Source organism: Urtica dioica, chromosome 4, assembly GCF_054948205.1.
Source record: "Urtica dioica subsp. dioica isolate 48M chromosome 4, U.dioica_male_clone48M_v1_H2, whole genome shotgun sequence".
NCBI lineage: Eukaryota > Viridiplantae > Streptophyta > Magnoliopsida > Rosales > Urticaceae > Urtica > Urtica dioica.
Window position 1 is genome coordinate 15,239,097 of NC_142759.1, and position 20,426 is coordinate 15,259,522.

The 20,426-nt window shown below is 34.6% G+C and overlaps 1 protein-coding gene and 1 pseudogene across 1 annotated transcript; both read left to right on the plus strand.

Annotated features, from left to right (window-relative positions):
- The first annotated feature begins 13,725 nt into the window (after positions 1 to 13,725).
- LOC149400772 (uncharacterized) lies at positions 13,726 to 16,851 on the plus strand (annotated as a pseudogene).
- A 15-nt stretch (positions 16,852 to 16,866) lies between these two features.
- On the plus strand, positions 16,867 to 19,904 carry LOC149400773 (uncharacterized). The gene is made up of 7 exons (XM_089610504.1): positions 16,867 to 16,975; positions 17,038 to 17,099; positions 17,205 to 17,445; positions 17,548 to 18,983; positions 19,047 to 19,232; positions 19,388 to 19,600; positions 19,842 to 19,904. The coding sequence occupies exons 1-7, from the start codon at positions 16,867 to 16,869 to the stop codon at positions 19,902 to 19,904; spliced, it is 2,310 nt and encodes a 769-aa protein (XP_089466630.1).
- Positions 19,905 to 20,426: the final 522 nt, after the last annotated feature.

The following is a 20,426-nucleotide window of genomic DNA, read 5'->3' on the forward strand; positions in this document are numbered from 1 at the left end:
CTCTTAATTACGTCGAAACACATAAAGATTAAAAAAAAAAAAAAAATCAAAAGAAACAGTTCACTTTTCACGCCTCTATAAATTCAAAACCACACTCCAAATTCTAATTCTAATATCCCAAGAGGATTACACACTTCCCAGTCCCAAAGCCTACCTATCTCTGCAATACAAACATGGCTGGTAGCAGCAATATATCAGCCTTGAGTTTGACCATGGACATGTCGTTTGACCTAGACGAGGCTCTGACGCTGCCTGAGATCCCGAGGGCCGGGCGTGACGTGGACAGCCTGGCGACGGTGGAGGCGGTCGGAGACGAGTGCTCGGTCTGCATGGAAGGATTCGGGCCGGGACGTCTCGGAAAGAGGCTCACGTGCTGCCACGTGTACCACCGATCCTGCATCGCCGATTGGTCCCTCCGCCACAACTCTTGCCCTCTCTGTCGCTCCAAGATCTTCCAAGAAAATTAACTCTCATTTTTTTTGTTGTTATATATGTATGTCCAATATATGTTTACATTAAAATACATGATGAGTAGTTTTGACCATTCTCTGATCTGATCCTTCTTATGGTTATATGATATTCTTTTATTTTATTATTATTATTATTATTATGGAGAGGAACAAGTTTTGTATTGTCTTTTTGCTTGTTTTTATTTAACTGTTTTATTTAATTGATGAAGTATGGTTTTTTTAATACAAAACGAAAAGTCCCAATCTAGTTTAGCTTGTTCTTCTGTATAAACAGAAGCTTGGACCCACATCTAAATTAGTCAAATACTAATTTTCAAATTAAGCTTGTCTGGAAACGCATTAAACCTGCTGGTTACATGTTATGCAAAACGACAGTAAAATGGGAGGAAAAATATATAGTTATTGTCTGTTATAATAATAATAAAAAAAGTATGAATGGCAAATTAAATTAACAAGGTTGATCAAAATTAGTCCTGGTTACACTTTTTTTTTTGTGAGTTTGATTGGCAAAGTAAATTAAATTTATCATCGTACTATATTAAATTTACTATTATAGTATATTAAAGTGAGATATATTGAACTAGTTTTAAGTATGTAGTGGGATATATATATATATATATATATATATATATATATATATATATATATATATAAAGGCGGGTTCGGAAATTCGAATAGACATACCCCTTGCTCTCCCACAATTAAATTATACTAGTAATATAAAATTTATTTTGTAAGCTAGGTTATTAAAATTTACTCAAAATTTATAGATTTAAAAAGTTCTTATAGAAAAATAGTTATTGAAACTTATATTATAGTAAAATAGCCTAACGTTTCGAAACTTATTAATATATAATCATCAGTGAAAATACGTTTGTATCCTCATTAATATTTAGCTGGTTACTTTTTGTTTGTTTATTATATCATTACGTTTATAACTTACACATATGAACTAAAATGTTTGATATTCTGTATATTTATAAAAAAATGAGTATATAATATGAATCCTAAACTTCCATGTTCATTAGCTAGAACGTAAACGTGAGTGTTGTATCAATACAGTTTGCATTGTATAAATTACATGTGTGTGATATTTTTTAAATGTTGTATGGAATAGATTATCTGTTTTGTATTATATAAACTAGATCAATATTGCCATTCAAGTTTCAAATCACCATTTATAAATTGTTGCTTATAAGATCTACTCCAGCCTGAGAATAAGGACGTACGTCATTGCCTGTTAAAAAAAATTATATTTCATATTATGAGTTATGAATTATTTTAGAGGGTGATAAAGTAAGTAGATATATATACCAGAAATAAATAGAGTAAGAATAATTTTGAAAATGGAAAATATTTATATTTTTATTTATTGACAGAATTGATTATTTATTTAAAAATTATCAAATAATTATTTATATGCTCAATAATTAATTTGAAATAACAGTTTCTTATCATTTCTCAATAAATATTGGAAAATATCAAGAGTATCCTTCGTGTTTAATCGAAATACGAAATTTATCTCTTCGATTTTCAGAAATATCAGACATATCCCTTAAGTTTAATATAAATTACATATGCCTCCAGTGACGGATCTAGGATTTCAATCAAGGGGGGGCAAATTTGAGAAATATTTTTTAGGAGGGGCATTATTGAAAAAAAACTTACAAATTTGGGTCAAAAACATAATTATTAATAAAATTTAGGGGTAAAATTATAAAAAATATAAAAATTTGGGGTTAGAAAAATAATTTTCAAAAATTGAGGGGGGGCATTGGCCCACCCTGGCCCCCACCTAGATCCGTGTCACTGTATGCCTCCCCTAAAAAATACTATATTGCAAATATCACCATTTTTCGTTTATTTTTTTATAAAAAATAATATGAATTATCCAAAATACCCTTAATGAAATATATATTTATTTATTATTTTATTAAAAAAATATATATATTAAAAAATTTCTTTATAAAAAGTTAAAGGATTTTTTTTGTAAAGAGAGATTTTGATTTTTTTTAATAAAATAGTAAATAAATATATATTTTATTAAGAGTATTTTGGGGAGTTCAAATTATTTTTTTGTAAAAAAATAAATGAAATTGAATGCGCTTTTTAGGAAGTCAACATAATTTACTTTGATTTATCGTTTCCCAAGCACATAATTGTGGTCCAAAAGAGCGAGTCCATTACTTGGTACGTGTACAAAACCCTTTTTCACTAGTTTTCTTCTTTATGATGTGCTCAGATGAATAGTTTGAGGTATGCTAAGACACGAGTCTAACATTATGCTGTATTTGGCTTTTGAATGTTGAATATTATTTGCGAATAAACGTGCAAGTTCTTAAAAAAATAAATAAATAAATAAATAAACGAAAGTAAGCGTAGACCCTATGACTTTACTTCCCAAAACAATTTGCTTATGCGCTTATATATACTTACCAAACTTAACTGAAGTTTTAAATAAATCAGTAAATTTACTTTTTTTTTTTTTGAAGTTTATGAATTTTTTTTTTTTTTTTTTAGCAAATGAAATTTACTTGAACAATTTATTATTATTTTTTACTATATTTTATTTCCAAAATTCACGATCCTCGACAGTGAATAGAGGGCTTACTACTTGAGCTATCTCATTTTATTTTCTATTTATTCTTATATATATAATTATAAATAATTATTTACACATTTTAGCACAAATTATAATTATTTACACATTTTAGGACAAATTAAATTTTTTTTTTGAAAATTTCAATATTGATTTTTTTTCCCTACAGTGATAAGAATAGAACTATTGTATTCCTAACACAAGATGAGATCACTAGCTCAAGTAAATTTCTTGGTGATGAAGCCAAATTAATAAAGTGGATTACTTACTTTATGATAATACAAAAATCATAACGTTTTGAACACGTGTGGATATGCAGCATTTGGGAACACGAATATGAGTAAATAACACGTGTGGATTATGAAGTACTTACTGTTGCTACCAACCAACTACAATATAGTAACCCAAGGTAACAATGATAAGCCACTTAAGAACAGCTTATCAACTAAATGGTAACAAAATAACAATGATAAGACCATTGAAAAGTTGATAGATTTGAAGTATGAAGTATGAACACACTCCAAGACTAAAGAATAATAAGGTAAGGGACAATTTTGACCATCTATCTATATATTTCACGCCCACCTTCAGAGTTATATACCAAATTGGCAACAAAATAGGAAGAAAAAAAAAAGACACAAATATTATTTTAGGTGATTTGACCCGTTATCCACGTTCCAGTCCGTTACTCGATTTTATCGGGTCGGATAATACTCGTTCTTTTTGGATAAAAACGGGTAAATGGATAATACCCGTTAAGGTTTTAACGGGTCCGCGTACGGAAAACGAAATAGTCATCCCGTACCCGGTTATCCGGGACCCGACCTGTTAACTTTTAAATATTTAGAAATATAATAAATCATTATATGTTTACCTAATTAGATGATATATTTTTTAGGAAACAACTTCTTCCAGTATGATGGCCTTGCAATAAAGATGACCAAATTTGCAATGAAGGTGACTCAATTTGCAATGAAGATTTTTTTTTTGTATTTTTTTTTTAATTTATAGTGTTTTTTGCAATGAAGATGACTCAATCTGCAATGAAGATCACTCAAGTCAATCTTTTTTACATTTTTTTGTCTAATGGCACTAAGTTTTATTATTTTTAAACTTTATATTGTTGATAGATTTTTATTTTGTAAACCAGGTAAACGGGTAAGCGGGTCTACCCGACGCACTACCCTTTTTTAAAATCGGGTAAACAGGTAACGGGTCCAATATTTTTATCCCGCTTATCCGGCGGGTGTCCCTGTTACTCGGCCCGTCTCAAAACCCAAGTAAACGGGTCCGGGTAACGGGTAAAAAATTATAGCGGATACGAGTAACGGAATAGGTTTACTCGGTCTTACCCGTATCCGTTGCCATTGCATCTTAATTTTCGGTTCGTGTTTTGTGTGAAGTTAATTTTTATGTTTAATTTTGGATGTATATTTAATTATTTCTCACTCGATCTCGCCATAAATTAATTTCGGTTTTTTCGTTAAATTTTTTTTTTTCTATACAACTCTTCTTACATTGGCTTTAGCATATATAGCCCATACATACGAAATACAATAATTAGTAACATACAAAATAATCAAGATAATTAAAAATGCACCACAAAGAAAAACTGGGACGTGATAAGTCAATTTCTATTTTCTACACACGCAAAAAAAAAAGAAAAAAGTTATCTGACACGTTTTATTTGCTTCAAGTTCAACATACCCTGGTCAAAAGTGAGGGCGAGTCTGTCCAAGAAAAAAAACAATAAAGAATCATAACTTTTCTGTCTACTATAAATACAAGAAGCACTTGAGGATAATATCACACAACTCAACTCAGATATATCTCCGATATAGTAACCATTCTCGCTCATTAATCTACAAACAAAAATAAATTAAACATATGGCAATGGCATCAAACTTGTGGGCCATCGAAATGAGGTTCGACTTGGACGACTGTCTGAGCCTGGCTCAGGACACGACGCTCCGGTCATCGGCGGCGGCGGCTTCGGCGGCGGCGCTTCCGACGGCGGAATCCACTCCGGAGGACGACGTGTGCTCGGTTTGCATGGGAGGATTCGGGTCGGGTCATACCAACAAACGGGTCCCATGCGGCCACGTGTACCACCAATCTTGCATCGCCCAGTGGTCCCTCCACCAAAACTCTTGCCCTCTCTGCCGCTCCAAGATTTTCTTCTCACAAACCTAGTTAATCATCGCTCATTAGCAAACTGTGTATACTTAATTTGTTCTTTGTTTATCATCATTCAATTGATTAATATTTATTATGCATTCTTTTCGTCTACTGCCTCACACGCAACACTTTTGCCTTTTCATTCTATTTCAATGAAAACATATATTATCGTGCATGCCCTACTATACATGTTATCATAAAATTGTCACGTCGAAGAGGTAGTAATTAAGTACGTATATGCGCTGTGAAAAAGCAGTACGTATATACCTAGGCTTAATCAAAAGCGAGTTATTAGAGTATGAGTTAAGCCCAGACAGAATATGCGATAACAACAAACTGTAATTTTAGCAGTTTTCCAACTCATTATATAGTTTATCACCTAGTTTACAAGTATTCCATATGTTTAGTCTCATACATAAAGACACTACATCGATTATAGCCGGTTTTTACTTTTGCTTAAATAGTACAAAATGATAGGTGTTTAAGTATACCATATTCAGTGTGATATATAATAAGTACCCTAAATGCTAATATTTCGGAGCTAGGTTTTTAGCTACTCCAATCTTTAACTCTAAATTAGAGAGTTACTTTCTAATAATAGTTTTGTCATCTATACAATTTCGTATACATCGAAATATAAACAACAGCAACACTAGTAATAACTATTAACTCTATAATAGCTATTATTCACATCTGAAATGAGATAGATGGCCTGAGCAAAACAAAAAAAAAAATGAGATAGAATGGGTTGGGCATGAGTTATAACGATTTCTACTTTTTTTTTAATTCAAGATAATTCGAGTTGCTGTTATTAATGGGTATAGCTTTTTTTTTTTTTTTGGTTATAGATCTCTAGCTTTTTTTTGGTTATTAATGGGTTGCTGTTTAAAAGATTTTCTCCAAATCTTGAGCAAATATGGATCATTAGATCTCATCTAAAGGCCCAGATTGACTCCGAAAAACATACTCCTAACCTTTTTAAACAGCTCTTGTAACCTAAGAACATCATTCATTCATTCTAGTATTTATTTTTCTACTTTGCATCTTTTGAGAGCTTTTAAGAGGAGAGATAGCGTTCTTCATTGGAATCGACAATTCCGACATTGTGCACTTGAACTCCATTAATAGTTTTTCCTTTTTCCTTCCCTTCACTTTTATTTTGCAACTTCTTGTTATTGTGAATCTCTAGTTTTTCTTTAATATGAATTCTCTTTTGCTTTCTATATTCATTCTCCTACTTTCTATAATTATTTTATGCTTGTCTATGATCATGAATTCCATTAGAGGCTAGTTCTTTAGTAGGGTTGCGATGTAGTCGGAATTAATCATGGTTAATGGGTGTCCTTAGGGTTAGATTATGCTTTAAGTGCTTCAACAATATGCTTGTTTGACTGAAATTATTCTTAATGCTTTCTTTGCTTGATCACCATTAGAATTGTCTGCTAGGAGTGTTTGGCTATTCGAGAGAGAGTAAAAACTCGTACTTTCTTTTAGTCTTCATAATTGATCTTAGGTTAGTAGAGAACCTAAGCAGTTCATGTAATCAATAGAACTCTTGTGTTTATTGCGTGTGATTGCGTTAATAGGATTAGAGGCCAAGAGGATAACAATCCGACAATTGCATAGGTTTGTTAGATCACTCGAGAGAGGCCGGTGAATATCGTTGATAGGGTGAGATTAACCTGCATATAGGAGTAGTTCTTGTTGTTCGTACCCGAAACCCCCGATCCAATGTTTTCTGACGAAATCGTGACCCCTAATTTCTCGTATTTGAAAACTCGTGTTTATTTACTGTTTTTAGTTTATTCAATTTAGTAGTCTCTTAATCATAAACTCTTGCTTCCCTTGAAATCAATTCGCTACAAGTTAGATAAAAATCGCTAGAATTGCTGGTCTTTGAGGGTTCGACATCCGTTCTTCATACAATAATGATGTGGACAAATAGATAACCGCGTATAAACCAACGTCCCTCGTCTACAACGGCTATAAAAGTCCAAATGCGCAGAAGATCGGCTAGAGACTCACGCTCAAACACACAGAGATAACACTTTTCCACATTTGATTTATTTTGCTCCTTGTACTGTAGATTTGTTTTATATAATGAAAATTCGGCCTAGATAATCGATGTAACAATTTAAACTAAAATCTTATTTTCGCTGATAATTGTTGTAAAGATTTTTCCATCAATAGTACTAATGGATAAATTGCAAAAATAAATTTACAAAAGTACTGTTTATTGGCAAGCGCGGAGACAAAGTTATGGATGTCTCCATCTGGAAAAAACCACGGATAAATTGGAAAACTGAAGATGGATTACCACACACAACTCAACTCTTGGAAAATTCTAGGCAATTAACAACAGCGACAAGTCCATTAAACTTTCTATATTCAGTATCTTTATTCTACAATCCAATTGATCTAGTGATTGATACAAACTTCGTCACAATCAACTTCTATTGACCGATAGTCAACATAGGGAATTGAAAGCTTTAATTAAATAAATTTTTAAAATTGATTTGTCTTTATTTTAGTACTTTGTGGAACCTTTGATTTTCATCATTATTAATTTTTTTTTAAGGAATCATTACTTTTTTTAGGTACTTTGATCATCCTTAAAAAAATTAATTGTCTAATTACATAAATGCTCTTGTAGCCACAAATTTCCGGTGTGTGTGTGCGCGCGCGCGCGCGCGTGTGTGAACAAAACACAAATTTTTACTAAGTGTTTGGTTTTCATTCCAAAAAGTGTTTTTGACTTTTTGAGATAAAAAAATTGAAAACAAAAAGTGAAAGTTGCGTTTGGTTTAATTTGTCAAAAAATTTTGAAGTTGTTTTGTAAAAGAGTAAAGAAAACTGAAAACAAATAAAATGTGTTTTGTAAAAAAAAATTTATTCTCTTCTCTCCTCCTTCTCCTTCAAAAACAAAAATGAAAACTGTACCAAACAGTTTTTTCAATTTCTCAAAAACAAAAATGAAAACTGTACCAAACAGCTTTTTGAAAACAACTGCAATACAACTACAAAAATTAGAAAATAGAAAACAAAAACTTTTTGAGTTAACTACCAAACAGGAAATTAGATTCCTAAATGTCCATAACTTATGTGTTTAATTAGAGAAATATTTCGAAGAGTGGAATCCGCACGCATGATGACTATATATACTATACACGTTACCAAACCTGAAATAATTCACGCTTTATCTCTCTTGATCTGCTTATGTATATTTTATCCCATTCATACTTCGTAGACCAACAGATATAGCTCACACACATTTTCAAGCCTCAATATTTTGATTGTGACAACTTGACCAAGCATATTATAATAACAGAATTTTTAGTTTTGGTTTTTGAAAAATAATTAAGCACACACATGCACATGCCGCAAAACCTGGAGTATATAAGATAAATATTGTTCACCAACCTTAGCCAAACCTATGATTTATTTCCTTTCAAAATTTCATTGTTACAAAACTAGACTCAGTAGTATGCCAAAGTTAACACATAGACTGAACTAAGTATTGGTCAAATAAATAGACTTAAAATTACAATCTTTGGAACATGATATCCCTTGACAAGTAATATTGTATTACATTTTTTGTTTGTATTTTATTTTCAATTATCTTTTAATTCTCAATCTCTCATTCAGCTATTCCATTTATTTTTCTCTCTTCCACTTTTAAAAACCAAATAATCATATTGAAAACCTATTTTTGAACTATTTCTTTTGTATTTTCAAATATTTTGTGACGCAAGACAACGCTTTAACAGAATCCAATTAACAGATGCCATCTAATACATCGTAACTCATCAGGATCCATAGCAAAAAAAGTTGCGAGGATTTTGATAAAAGCCGATGAAAATTAATTTTTCGCGATTTAATCCGATATATTCCATGAAACTCAGATTTTGTTTAGTAGGAAAGAGAGAAAAAAAAAGGGTGGATGGATTAAAAGGGAAGGCGGGGGATTATAAATTTTTAAAAATTGATTGATATAATATGAGGAGAGATTATAATTCGTCATTTTTTTGTTTGATATAGATAAAAAATAGCGATGAATGACTGATTATTGTTATTGTACTAAATTACTATATTATCCTTATCTTTACATAAGAATTATATTAATAAAGGTTATATTTTTAATTTACTCAATATTTTTGGTTTCCATCCTTCGTACTAAAGTCAAATTTGAAGATGAATTTTGGTGGGACCGCTCATCATCTTGCTTTCATCATCTCTATCAAATAACACTATGAATTAATACAATTGCTTAAGCCCTCCATCTTAATCCGCCCATCATCTTTCCCTCGTACCAACACAACGCCCTCAAGTTTTCAACGATAATCACTAACATGTGTAAAAAATATCTGAAAAACGAAAAGACAAAAAAAAATATTTATTACGCACAAAAATTGATTTTGAATATGATTATTAGACTTTTGGAAGTGAAATTAATGAAGATAAAATAGAAAAAATGGGATATATGAAATAAATTGAGAGGAGAAATGTAGTTGAAAATGTAAAGAATGAAGTGTATTAAAATTTTAGGGTATTTTAGTCCAAATTAAAGATTTTATCTATTTTTATATATGATACATAACTCAATGTAATTTAAAAAATTTGGTACATTATGTACAAATATTTATGTTATAAAATGCATTGTCTTGTCTCTTTCTTTCCTATTTCTTTCCTTTTACAAAGCCATTATTTTGTACAAGCCACTTAATTTAGGTCTTCAAAAATGGCGCCTAGGATCTCCCACACGCTTCAAAGACGCAACGTGAATAGTGGACCAGCCTTTTTATAGGACCATAATTGCAATTGACTCAAATAGATTCACTCCATTCATCCAATACCTGTTAAATCCGCTTCCACTTTGTCGTCGTACTTTCCAAGCCAAGTTGCATTGCATTATTTTGTGACTTTTGTAAAACTCTTTTTTTTTTTTTTTTTTTTTTTTTTTTTTTGTGCGTCTAAAAGCAGGTTGACATTGAACTTTCAACTTGCCCTTTTTTGTCCTATGTGGCTCTGCCTGGCGTCGATTGTCACGTGTGGAACTCGCATTAATCAGCACAATATAAGCTATATACCATACAGTTAATCAGCACAATAATATAGAATTCACCATATTATTTTTATTTTTCAACTTTGAAAATAGAACCGATCGTTTACAATACATATATAACTTCAATGCTTTCATATATTTGGGACAACAAATTAGGACACTTATTATTTAATTTTATTCAAAAATTGAGTTAATTATATTTTTTGTATTTGTTGTACGAGACATCATATGATAATTATCACATTTTCAGCATATTGTAAAATATGTCAATGCATCTATATTATGGATATAATTTTTTTTTTTATATAATATTGCATATTTGCAATATTTGTGGAGCAATTATGGGTAACTGTGGAATTAATGAGAGCGACGTTGTATTTCATATAAATTAATCTATATTGTTTGCCAGCTGATAATAAGTCAATATATATTGTTTATGGCCTGTTAATATCACGACAATCGTGTTAAAAAATCACGAACTTCCGAATTAGATAACGTACGCTAAGTTGACTTGTATCTAAATGATAACTAAAAATACATTTGTTATATGATTGTTCCCTCCAATATAACCTCTTAAGAATGTAATGTGTCATGTAAGCTTGAAAAAAAAAAAAAAAAACTTCTGACTTTTTTCATACTATAATCCGAGAACATGTTGAAACGACTTTTGCCTCAAAATTTAGCACTTTATTTTTCAGAAAGGTCAAACACGTAACATGTCTAGATCCTTGACCTCCTTAGTAACAGGCCCTGCTTAGTAATATGGATATTCACACACACACACACAGTTGTTTGAGTTTAGTTAATCCACGATTAAAAAAAAAGGAAATTAAATTACCCAACTAGTAGTGATCAGAAAATCCATTCGTTTACAACAATGTGACGCTATTTTCTCACTAATCCCACGTAGGACATTTGACATTTACGTGTCACGTTCCTCTTTTCAGAGAATCTTGATGGTGTGGATTTCATTTCGTATTTGATGATAGGATTAGTGTCCACTGGTCTACCCTGGTTAGTTATGGCCCGTCGTCTTCCGTTTTCACATTCACATGGATCATATATGATAAAAATTTGCAAAAAATAAATTAATAAAATACAGGTGTGTACAATTTATTTAGTTTTTTTTCAAGGGACGGCATATGAAAAAATAAGTATATAATTATGGACTAAAAATGTAAAAAAGTACGGATAAAAAAGTAATTTTTTAAAAGTATACTCTAGTCTCCAGTTGCCTCCACCATTGAGAGCGGTGACGAGACATCATGACGAGACAAATATTATCTTCTCGTTTAGGGCAACTTCAACCCATACATCATATTTGGTTTTAATTTAACACACTTTTTGTGTCGATTTAACATCAATTTTTTTTTCAATTCCAACCACAACACCAAATTTCACACTAAAAATACTATTCATCATTATTATATTATTAAAATAAAACAATCTCTTCATTAATAAATATTTCAATAAATAATTATAATATTTATATTTTTTAATTAAGTGATTAAAATTATTTATTACTTACCAATATTTAACAAAAACTAAGATAAATAAAAAAGAGAAATAAAAATAACATTACTAAAAAAATTACATTTAAATAATTCAACATAAAAACGCACATTTGAAATATAGATTACATCGTACTAATTATCAGAATTAGTATATTCATTCCACAAGTGCTCAATTAATGTATTTCGAAGTTCAATATGAGCGTCTCTATTCTTGATTTGTCGGTTTCGAGCTAAGAATTGTTGAAATCGAGCATCTTCATCGTCCGCCATCTCAACTTCAACATTTGGAACTTCAGCTCGTTCTTCAATGGTTGGATTAACATCGCGTTCATCTTCTATTATCATATTATGCAAAATAATACACGATGTCATGATATCATGTAACACTTTCTTACTCCAAAAGCGGGATGGTCCGGTCACAATTGCAAATCTTGACTTCAACACTCCAAATGCACGCTCCACCTCCTTTCTACATGCTTCTTGCTTCATTGCAAATAACTTTTTTTTTGGACCACGTGGATCGTGAATAGTTTGAACAAGGGTCAACCATTTTGGGTATATGCCATCAGCTAGATAATAACACATGTTATATTCTTTTCCATTAATGACATAACTGGCCGGTGGAGCAGTACCCTCAACAATATTAGCAAAAAGATGAGATGCCTCTAGCACATTAATATCATTATTAGATCCTGGTAGACCGAAATATGCATGCCATATCCAAAGATCATAATCAGCTACAGCTTCTAGAATAATCATAGGATATCCTAGATACCCAACATATTGATCTCCCTAAGCTGTTGGGCAGTTTTTCCACTTCCAATGCATACAATCTAAACTACCCAACATACCTGGAAATCCTCGATGCTCATTAATGTGGAGTAGTCTTGCAACGTCATTAGCATCAGGTGCTCGAAGATAATGGCCTCCAAACACCTCGACAAATAGCACGGCAAAATCTCTTCAAGCATTCCAAAGTTGTGGACTCGCCTATTTTAATATACTCATCGGTGGAGTCTGTCGGTGATCTATATGCCAACATTCAAAATGCGGCTGTTAGTTTTTGCAAACTAGATAACCTGAGTTTACCGAGTCCATCTCTTCGTTGGACAAAGTAATTGTCATGCCTTTGCACATCATCATGAATTTGAAGAAATAAAGCTCGACTCATTCGAAATCTTGGTCGGAACATTGTCTCTGAGAATCGAGGATTCTCTACAAAATAGTCGTTGAAGAGATTGCGAGCGGCATGTTCCCGATCACGGTTGATAACGATATGACCAAGAATAGATCCACGATGAAAGCCTTCAGTATTTAGCCTACGATTTAGCATAAAATTGTTGTTTTCAGTAATTTGAGATATGAATTTATTTTCTAGATCTTCATAAAATTCATTATCTGAAGAAGAAGAGGAAGAAGATTGTATGTAAGATGAACTACCATATTGAAAATTCATCGTTTTTATGAGAAGAAGGTGGTGATATTTTTCAAGTATGAAACTCGTCATTTATAGAAAGAAACAAACAGAAACAAATGCATTGCATTGCCACATCTTGTCTCTTAGTATTATCAGAAACAAACAAATAGATCCAGACAATTGAATTTTATATCTAAATCAAGCCGTTACATTGTATTGTCACATATTGTCCCCTAGCATTATCATAAACAAACAAATAGATCCAGACCATTGAATTTTAGATCTAAAATTTAGCCGTTGCATTGTATTGTCACATCTTGTCCCTTAGCATTATCAGGAACAAACAAATAGATCTAGACCATTGAATTTTAGATATAAAATCTAGCCGTTGCATTTCTAAAATCTGGCCTTTGAATTTCTATAAATAAGACTTACTCCTCAACTCATTTCCTCACAATTTCATTCTTCACATCATTTCTCCAAACATGACTTCAAGTCGCAGTTCTTCATACTCTGTTCAAGAAGATATACTCTTGTGTCATACCTATATTGATATTTCTCAAAACCCAATCATAGGGATTTCCCAAAAAAAAAAAGATCAAGAATTGAAACAGAGTATCGCTCAAATGGAATCCAAAAAGTTAGACCAAGAAGATCTTTAGAAACTAGAATGGCAACCATTCTTTCTGCTGTTTCAAAACTAAGGGGATGTGTTAACCAGATTGAAAATAAGAATCCTAGCGGTGCTTCGGAACAAGACATTGTAAGTATATATTTTGTAGATAATACGTATTCATATATATTTTTTTGTGCTTACTAACTTTTTATCATTATTCTCTTATCAATATGTAAAAGTTAACTCAAGCGAAGATGTTATTGGTAAAGGATGCCAAATACAAGATAGGCTTCAAATTCGATCATGTGTGACCCATTCTGAAGGGAATTGAAAAATTTACTAGTAACAGCTCAAATATCGAGTCCCCGGGTCGTAACTATCTATCATCGTCATTATTTTCTACCGAGTCACCTCTAACCCCCGGTATGAATTCATTTGATCTTAACATGAACGATCAAGAAGACACTTGCAATTTATCTGGAAGACCAATGGGTATAAAAAAAAAAGCAAAGAGACAACAAAAAGATGCTGAAAAATTTAAAAAAATGATGGACAAAAATGAGAATGTTGTCCGAACTATTAAAGATTCTAATTTTGATAGAATTGAAGTTCAGAGACAAAAAAAATGAACTCCGAAAAAAAAAATTGAGCTAGCTCAAATGAAAGAAGAGAATAAAATTATATTCATGAATTTGGATACTATCTCCGACCCAAATATGCATGAATTTCTAGTAAAAGAAAAAGAAAAAAAATATGAAAAAAGAGCACAGACGAACCAATGTGAAGAACAATGAGAAGGTTCTCAATATTATGGATCTCAATATCGAGCATATATTATCAGCAAAATCAAGCTCAGGAAGATCAAGCTCAGGGAAATCAAGCTAATGAATATCAAACTCATGGAGATCAAGCTCAATGAGATCAAAATCAAGATTATACCTAGTATTATAGTTATCTTGACGGAACTGGAAATAATTTTCCCGATTATTAAATCGTGTTTTAAGTTTTTACTATGTCTTTTAAAATTGTGTTATTGTTTTTAGTTGTCATTTTATTTTGTATGTTTAATTTAAATTTTGTAATCTATATTTAAATTTTTTTATGTTTAATTGAACTTTGTTTTAATATTTTTGTAGTCAATTTATGAGTTTTTGTGTTTTATAAATATTTATAAGATTAATATATATATATATATATACACATATAAAATAAAAGATTTGGGTTTAATTTGTAAAAAAAAAAAATGTTATAGCGTGTATATAGTGACACGGCATATATGCCGTCCCACTGTACAAATCACCAAATATGCCGTTGCTTTTACCGTGTGATTGGAACTACATTTACGTTATATTTGGCGTTTTCCCGTGCGATTGGAGTGGCCCTTATACTATTAAGCTATAATACTAAATTTGGTGTTGAAACTTGAAACTACACTATTTTAGTGGGATTTTAGCATTATTCTTTCTACTCCTATCATAACACCAAATTTTACACTAAACATAATATTCTCTATTATTATCTTATAAAAATAAAAAGTATAATAAAGTAGGTTGGTAATGAAATATAAGCATTAAAATTATAATAAAATATTTATAAAGATTCTTTTATTTTTGCCGTATGCTACAATATCGCACAAAATTTGGTTTAAACTGTAGCACACGACAAATTTAGTGTTTTGGAGTGTGGTTGGAGATGCTCTAAACTAGGAGATATTGAGTCTCTATATCGTTATTTAATGTCAACGTTACATATATGTAATTTTTAGAAGAAAAAAAACATAGCTTCCGGAGAATGATATCGATAGAATGAATTAAATTTGCGCTTAGGAACTGAAGTCTGCTCGCTTTCGAGAAATTAAAATGGTTCCATTTCTGGTAACAAGTTGAAAATGGGTATCCATCATGGGACTCCTGGATCACTAACTCTAATTTGTCATCCGAGAGCTAGTAAATCATGAAAGAAAACACAACCCATGTACAAGCGACCACCACATAACTCACTTTTACGCCGAATATAGTGATATAGCGGAATGATAGAAAGCGAACGAATAGCAAACTATGATTTTTTAAAATTTTTGAATTAGATAATCACAAATACGTAATTATATGGAATCAAAAGTTGCAACTCTTGACATTTAATCGGAAAATTAATTTGGAAGTAATAAATAATAATCATTTGTTAATGATTAATAATCACACCTTGTTATGTTATAGGTAAGGATTTATCATTCTAAGTATTGATATACGTAGGATCCGTTTAATACGTGGGTCCACCTCTTTTTTTAAAAATTATTTTTGTATCATTCTATTATGCAAAGTTTTTGTTACAAAATACTGAAAATATTATGCTCAATTAGCCGTTTTAATTGTTCAACACACTAGCGGCGAACTCGGAGCTTAGTGGGGACCGTGCGAGAGGCCCCAGCTTGATGGAGGACTTTCGGTTGATGATGGAGGATTGCGACCTCAGCGACTTGGGCTTTGTGGGAGACTTGTACACGTGGCGTCGCAGCGATACTCCGGGGAGTAGCACGGGGAGGTTGGATAGATGCCTTGGTAACTCGGTTTGGCTATCTCTCTTTCCCGAGGCTACCGTTCGGTATCTGGACTTCTGGGGCTCCGATCATAGACCGCTCTTGCTTAATACGACGGGCCGGGAGAGATGTGATAAGGGCCGGGGGCCTCGCCGATTCTTCTTCGAGGAGGCGTGGTGCCTTGAAGATGGATGTGACGAGGTGGTTTGCTCGGCGTGGGACTCGACGACGGGTGGTGACGTGGGGGACCGGATTACTCGCTCGCTTAGACGATGCCAGGATTCTCTCCAAAGATGGGGAAAGGCGAACTGGAAGACGCCGCGGGATCGCATCGAGAGGCAAAAAGAGGTCTTTCGTGAGACGAGCAATAGAGAGGAAGGCAACAATGTGGAGGAAATCTGGCGTGAAGAACGCCAACTTGATGCGTTTCTCGAGAAGGAAGAGGTTTTCTGGCGCCAGTGAAGTCGGACCACGTGGATGAAATGCGGTGACAAGAACTCGGCCTTTTTCCACCGCAAGGCATCGACGAGGAAGAAGAGGAACTCAATTCAGGGGATTTTTGACGATGAGGGGACGTGGGTTGAAGGTACGCATGGTATTGAAAATATTATATCTTCTTACTTCTCGTCTATTTTCTTGTCGATGCAGCCCTCGATCGAAGCTTGGTGGACGACACCGTGACTCCTTCCATCACCACTTACATGAATGAGGTGCTTCTCCGGCCCTTTACTAGCGAGGAGGTGAAACAGGCGGTGTTCGACATGGATGCGATCAAAGCTCCAGGAGAGGATGGCTTTCCGACTCTCTTCTACTAGAGATATTGGAGTGTGGTGGGCGATTTGGTGGTTGAGTTCTGCTTAGCGACTCTGAACGAGGGTAAGTCGGTTAAGGATACCAACAACACGATCATCACGCTTATTCCGAAGATCGAAAAATCCGAGAAGGTTCGAGATGTCAGACCCATCAGCCTCTGCAACGTGCTTTACAAGGTAATATCTAAGTGCCTGGTTGACCGCCTTAGAGGCACAATGGATATCTCCATATCGGAGAATCAAAGTGCCTTTGTGGGGGGTCGGCAGATCTTTGATAACGTTATGATATGTTATGAGGCTATCCATACTATGTCTTGAGGAAGGTTTGGTAATGGTTCTTGTGCAGCCCTTAAGATTGATATGGCGAAAGCTTACGATAAAGTTGAGTGGTCTTTCTTGAAGTTTATGATGTCGAAGCTCAGTTTTGACAAGCGCTGGATCGAGAAAGTGATGAGCTGCGTGTCCTCCGTTAGCTTTTCCTTTAACATCAACGGGAAGGTTCGCGGTCGAGTTGTGTCGGAAAGGGGTTTGCGCCAAGGAGATCATCTGTCGCCGTTTTTGTTTCTCTTATGTTCGGAGGGTCTTTCGAGCCTTCTCCGGAATCGGGAAAGCCGCCGGCTTATCAGTGGGGCATGTTTCAGCAAGAGAGAGCTCTCCGTCTCTCACCTCTTCTTTGCAGATGACAACATTATGTTCTTCAGAGCCAATAGGGATGAGTGCGAAGAGGTTGCCCGCTGTCTTACGATGTACTCGGCAGCCTCAGGTCAGTTAATTAACTATGCTAAATCTGACATTTGTTTTGGCTCGGATGTGGATGAAGGGTTAGGGGCGGAGCTTGCAGATTCTTTACAGGTATCGGTTACCTCGTGCCATCATCGCTACTTGGGCCTACCTACGGCGGTGGGTAGGAGGAAAGCCGACATTTTTGCATTTGTTCGTGAGAGGGTGTGGGAGAGACTCAACTCGTGGAGGGGGCTCTTCTTGTCGCATGCCGGCAAAGAAACTCTTATCAAGGCGGTCCTTCAAGCTATCCCAAGCTATGTCGTGAGCTGTTTCCGCCTTCCTCAAGGCTTGGTGGACGGGATCCATAAATCTATTGCTAGCTTTTGGTGGGGAGATACGAGTCAAGGCAAGAAAATCCACTGGTGCAAATGGTCGGAGCTTACGAGATATAAGTTTGACGGAGGCCTTGGCTTTCGTGACATGGGCGTCTTCAATCAGGCCTTGCTTGCAAAGAGTGTGTGGAGCATTTTCAGACGGCCGGATAGCCTTGTGGGAAAGGTGCTCTGTCAAAGTTATTACCCGAACGGAGACATCCTTAATGTCACCTGTGGATCTACGGGGTCGTATATCTGGAGGAGCCTTTATTGGGGCAAAGAGAATATTCATAGAGGCTCGAGATGGAGAATTGGAGATTGGGAAACCACGTCAGTTGCTACTGATCGTTGGATTCCCCGGCCTCCGACCTTTATGCTCAGTGATGCGCCCCCCATTTCGGAGGAGATGCGGGTCTATGAGCTCAGAGACGTCAGGGGAGCTTGGAATATCTCGCTCATCTCTGCAATGTTTTCCCTTGATGATGTTGAGGCTATTCTTAGCATTCCGGAAAGCCGAGACGGTGGACCGGATATGCTTAGGTGGCATTTCACAAAAGATGGGGAGTATTCAGTGAGGAGTAGTTATAGGGCCGCGTTGGATTTGACTATCTTGGAGGGGCCATCCTCTCCGTCCGGGAATAGGGATTGGTGGATTAAGCTTTGGAGCCTCAAGAATCCCCCGAAGGTGAAGTACTTTGTGTGACGAGTTTGTCAGGGAAGGATTCCGGCTCGTACTTTGCTTCGCCAGTGTCATGTCATTACTGATGCTCATTGCCTGGTATGTGAATCGGAAGAGGAGGCTATCTTCCACGCGATGTGGGGCTGCCCTTGGGCTAAGAAGATTTGGAAGCTTGGAGGCTTCAAGGACATTACTAGAAAGCTTCGGGCCGGTGATACCATTGGATCGCTTCTTCTTGCCTCGAAGGATCTTAAGGTATGTGATTTCAAACTTTTTCTTATTATCATGTGGGAAATTTGGAATCACAGGAACAATGTGTGCTCGAGGAGGAAGGTGGGGTCACCCGGAGGCCTTCTTGAGTGGGCGGGGGCTTTATTCGTGACTACCGGGAAGCGTGTTTTGGGACTAAGGGCGAGACTTGTCGTCCTAAGCCGAAAGTGTGGGAGCCCCCTCCGGTCGATGTGGTGGCCATCTCGGTGGATGCGGCTATTCGATTGGAAGAGAGACGGATAGGTCTCGGCATCATGCGAGGGACGATAAAGGGGAGATCCTTGGCTCGGAAACTAAGGTTATTAATCTCGGGCTCTCTCCCCAAATTTCGGAAGCGTCGGCGGTTCTTCAAGGTATGCTCTTTGCTTTTGATATGAGATGATCTCGCATTATTATTCAATCCGATTGTCTTGAGGTGATCTCGGCCATCAGAAGAATCGTGGTGCCTACTACGGAACTAGATACGGTTATTAATGATATTATTTTGCTTTCACCAAGATTTGATAGTTTGGTTTTTACGTTTCACCCCCGGGGTTGTAATAAAGTAGCTCATGTTCTTGCTAGTTATGCGCTTAATTTTGCTTCGGGCGTTAGGTGATTGGGATCGGCTCCTCCTTCTGTTTGTCAGGAGCCCATGAACGACCTTCGTGGTATTAGCTCTTAATGTAACCACGGTATTCCTCCGCCACTTAAGTGAGGGCTTATTTATATATTTTTCCCATGATACCGTCCACGGTCATTCAAAAAAAAAAATTGTTCAACACACGAAGACAACAAAAAAAAAAATGATCAATTAGGAGGGCAATTAGAATTTAGAGCCATACTTTATTTTTAGGATAATTTACAAGAATCTTCCCTTAACTCTTACTCGATTAACGAAGTGCACCATCAACTCGGATTTTCATCAAAAATTACCCTGAACTCTTGTTCTGTTAACGCGTCGCCCCTTCTGTTAGTTTTTTCCGTTAACATCCAATTTTTGAGCACGTGATCTCACATAATTACTAGTTTGAGGGCACACTAGTAATCTTATCAAATGAATATATTTAAAACAAATGAAAAAAAAATTTAAAAATAATTTTTTTAACAAATGAAAAAAATAAATTAAAAATAAATTTTTTTAACAAATGAAAAAAATAAATTAAAAATAATTTTTTTTAACAAATGAAAAAAATAAAT